The sequence below is a fragment of the Frieseomelitta varia genome, unplaced genomic scaffold (assembly GCF_011392965.1).
Source record: "Frieseomelitta varia isolate USP_RPSP 00005682 unplaced genomic scaffold, Fvar_1.2 scaffold_413, whole genome shotgun sequence".
NCBI lineage: Eukaryota > Metazoa > Arthropoda > Insecta > Hymenoptera > Apidae > Frieseomelitta > Frieseomelitta varia.
In genome coordinates this window covers 3,178-6,919 of record NW_025110161.1, presented here as the reverse complement: position 1 = coordinate 6,919, position 3,742 = coordinate 3,178, and the positions used below count along the sequence as shown (strand labels likewise).

Below are 3,742 nucleotides of genomic sequence, written 5' to 3'. Positions count from 1 at the left end.
ACTGTAGGCTTCAGGCTTTAAAATAAGTTTATTATTATACGATAATTTTTAAAAAATTATGACAATTCAATATTAATGGTAGCCACAGTATGTAGATTTTGCTTCTGCACCACAGTCGGGCAAATTGATTTCACACTATTTATTTACTTGGAAAGTATCCGTTTATTCTACCTATGATTATTCTTTGACGAAAAAGTTATTAATATCAAATGCTTCTAACAGTTAACTATAATGCAATTGCGAAAAAATGTGAATGAAAATAATACCGAGCGAACACAATATATTATTGAAACATAGTTTCAAGTCGATATTGTTATTTCATCAAAATCAGCCAGTCATGTCATTGTTGAGTATATTTTTTACAATTAGTATCGGGTCATATATGAAGAATATAGTATAGACTTTCTTATTCCATAATGAGCATAATAAAATTAATCGTTGCCGTAAAGCTTGGAAATGCGAGAAGATACCTGGGTTTGATTGATACTTTCTCCTATATCATGGAGGCAATTTTTTCTTAAAACTCAGCGTAATTGTGCGAAAATTGCAGGAAAACTGGAAGAGAACGAATAAAAGTAACGTTTCTTCTTGGAAAAAAAATTCACTATTCACGCGCATCGATGGATAGTCATTTCCCCCTCATGCGTAATTGATAAGTTGTGTCACGCGACGGTGTCAATATTTTAGCCTCTCCCTTTAATTTTCTGCGAAATGTGTAAAGTCACGACCGCGGGCCAGACGTTTTCCGTCCGTCGCAGAGAATGGACTTCATTGGCTACGAGTATTATAGATTCTTGAAATTCTGCTTCTTCGTGATGGGACTGACATCGTACAAACCAACGCAGTTACGCTTAATACATACTACGATCGTATGTTTGATACTTCTACTCGGTTCAACATTTTTCGTGGTAAGGACATTCCATTCGTACGAAATATAATTATTTAACCGATTTTCTGATATATTAATGTATTACTTGCGAAAAAAATTTATCTTTTATTTACATTTATATTATCAATCGTTGCAGTTTTCTCTCGTGGAAAATAACGCTTGCACCTCTCATTCATTTTCATTCCAAACAAGCATTACAGTTTTAATAGCAAGTGTAAATATAAAATATGGTTTATTTCTTGTAAAATCTGTAAAGGTAAGTTGCAAGAGTTCAATCAATTTTATCTTATCATTATAATATCGTGTCGCTATGTAACCTTTCCTGGATTTTTTAAGATAGAGGAATGGTTAAAGGATATCAAACGTGATTGGAATTACATACAAGAAAGAATTTGAAATACTTAAAACACACGTGGCGATGGGAAATCGTTATGCAAATATTTATTTAAATATGAAGGAAATTAATCGTCGCACAAGGCGGTGAGGAAATGTATAACGATAATATTTAAGATGTATTGCATTTATAATTTGTATCTGTCATTTCGTTTTTACTGTTTCTTCTACATTGCATTCTCGAGGATTTAATATCTATGAACAAAACTGTGTGTTATTTACCGTCTATTTCAATGATGTTTCTGAAACAATCTCGAAATTATAAGTTGCTTGTCATTTTGACGAACAATACAAATATTCTGATGGCATCAGTTTTCTATTGTTGTCAAACTATCTTTTTATTTGCTACTTTGCATATACGTGATCTGTACAAAATTGCTCTCTGAGTATAGTTTTTATTCTGTACCAATAGCGATTAGATGTTATGAAGTTTTTCACACTTATTAGTTACCAAATGAAAAATGCCATGGATAAAAATTTGATAGAAATGGCCATTTCCAAGAAGGATATCGTTATACGCAACAAAATAATAAAATCAATGGAAATTTATAACTTAATAATAAAGTTAGTATCTTCTCAGTTAAGCGCTAATACACCAATACTTATGCAAAGTTTTATTTATTTTTGCGAATATTTATTGTATTTGAACTTGAATATTTCAAATGTGAATATTCTTAAGCTTATATTATATTAATTCATTCTCTCTCAAAGGTGGATTAGGTATCTGAAACACAATTTCTCATTCTCCTGCCTAACAACCTTTCTAGCAATAACAATATATTACGCAGTGATGATTTTCAATGTAAGTATCATCACAGAGTGTCCCGTACTGAAAACATCACATAAATAATGTGACAGAAATCTGACGATTTTCGAGATTTAAAGCAACGATAAATTTGAGATTTATAACGATTAAAATTGCAAGTTTCTTGATGAAATGTAAATGATAAAATAATAACAAATCTTTGAATATTAGATGGAGTAGTCTCTGAAAAATAATGGAATATCTATCAGAGAAACCTCTCTACACAAAATTTAATTATTTAGTAATTCACCTGCAGTGTCATATTTACTTAAAATATGAAAACTTGAAACTATTTCATTTCAGAAATCGTTAGATTCGCATTCTCAACCTGTTTTGTATCACGTTTCTGGTATATCCTGCTTAGACTTCCAAGACGATGTTCCATGGACATAGCCATGATTATGAACTTTGTTATCATTATATGTGTTTCACAGTTTATTATTAATGCATACCATACAATACAATGCATATTCGACGAAAGTCAGAAATTCTTTTATATTGCGTAAGTATGCAAAATGATTTTCAATTATTTGATAATTTTTTTAACTGTTAATTAATCGTTAATTGATTCTTTATTACTCTGTGAGATTCTACTCTTTATTACTCTTTTATGAGATTCATTCTATATAGGATTTATTATTGTTTATTTGTAGCTTTAAGCTACATCTCCTAAAAGAGTATATTTATCATTACATATTGTATAAATTCACTATTATATGTAACATATATATGTATATTTACATTACACATATATAAATTGTATACATATAATTTAAATATTACGTAATTTTTCGATTATTATACATCATTTGCATATTATAAATAATCGCTTTGTAAAAAGTATTTAAGGAAGAGGTGTGAATTATTTTAATTATTTAGTATTCTATTGTCTCTAGGAAATACTAAAGATAGACTAAAATACATAATATGACCAATATATTATGATAGATATAATATGATTAAAATATTCAAAATTGTTCCTTTTCGACGAATAAACATTTTTTGCTTGTATCGAATATTAAGTACAATAGAATAACTGTTAAATGCTGAGTTTCAACCATAATTTGAACTTTTATTTGTAAGAACAGTTGTTTGTTATTATAATTAATCTAATTTTAATTATGTTTAGATATAACAGATGGCCTGTTTGTTGATCATATAAAATATGAATGTGATATGTGAAGTCCAACGTAGGCATAGAGCGCTTTTCTTTCTAAAAAAAGACCAGAGTCGTGAGAGTCTTGAGAGTCGTTTGAGTCTTGAAAGAGAACTATTTAAAAGTGTCAATTGTGTTAAAGAATTTATTTGAGTTGTTAATTCGTGTTGTTTTAATGTAATTTGTTTAACTATGTGTTGTTTTGTTATTATAGTTTTGATTAAATAAATATTATTTATATTATATCCCTACAAATATATATTAAATATGTATTAAATTAGTATATATCAAATTGGAAATGTAGTAGTTTTGTAATGTCTTTTAAAAGAAGAACATATTGCTAGAAAAAAAAATGGATTTCTACGATTCGTTTGAATAAATTTTGAATACAATACTTAATCATGATTAAAGGTTTAATTTCGGAATGGAAAGATTTTCCAACTTATAGTTTATTTTATGTGTTTTGATCGCAATAGAGTACAATACCAGAGTTTGGCCA

At 28.5% G+C, this 3,742-nt stretch overlaps 1 protein-coding gene across 2 annotated transcripts; it reads left to right on the top strand.

The window, feature by feature from the left end:
- The first annotated feature begins 664 nt into the window (after positions 1–664).
- LOC122531775 lies at positions 665–2,274 on the top strand. Of its 2 annotated transcripts, XR_006307394.1 has the most exons (4): positions 665–908; positions 1,026–1,145; positions 1,226–1,369; positions 2,259–2,274. XR_006307394.1 is itself a non-coding variant. In XM_043659962.1 (3 exons), the coding sequence occupies exons 1-3, from the start codon at positions 762–764 to the stop codon at positions 1,283–1,285; spliced, it is 327 nt and encodes a 108-aa protein (XP_043515897.1). In that variant the 5' UTR covers positions 666–761; the 3' UTR covers positions 1,286–1,738. The 2 variants fall into 2 exon arrangements, 1 of the variants encoding a protein (XP_043515897.1); XM_043659962.1 differs by lacking the exon at positions 2,259–2,274 and having other exon boundaries at positions 666–908; positions 1,226–1,738.
- The last annotated feature ends 1,468 nt before the right edge of the window (positions 2,275–3,742 follow it).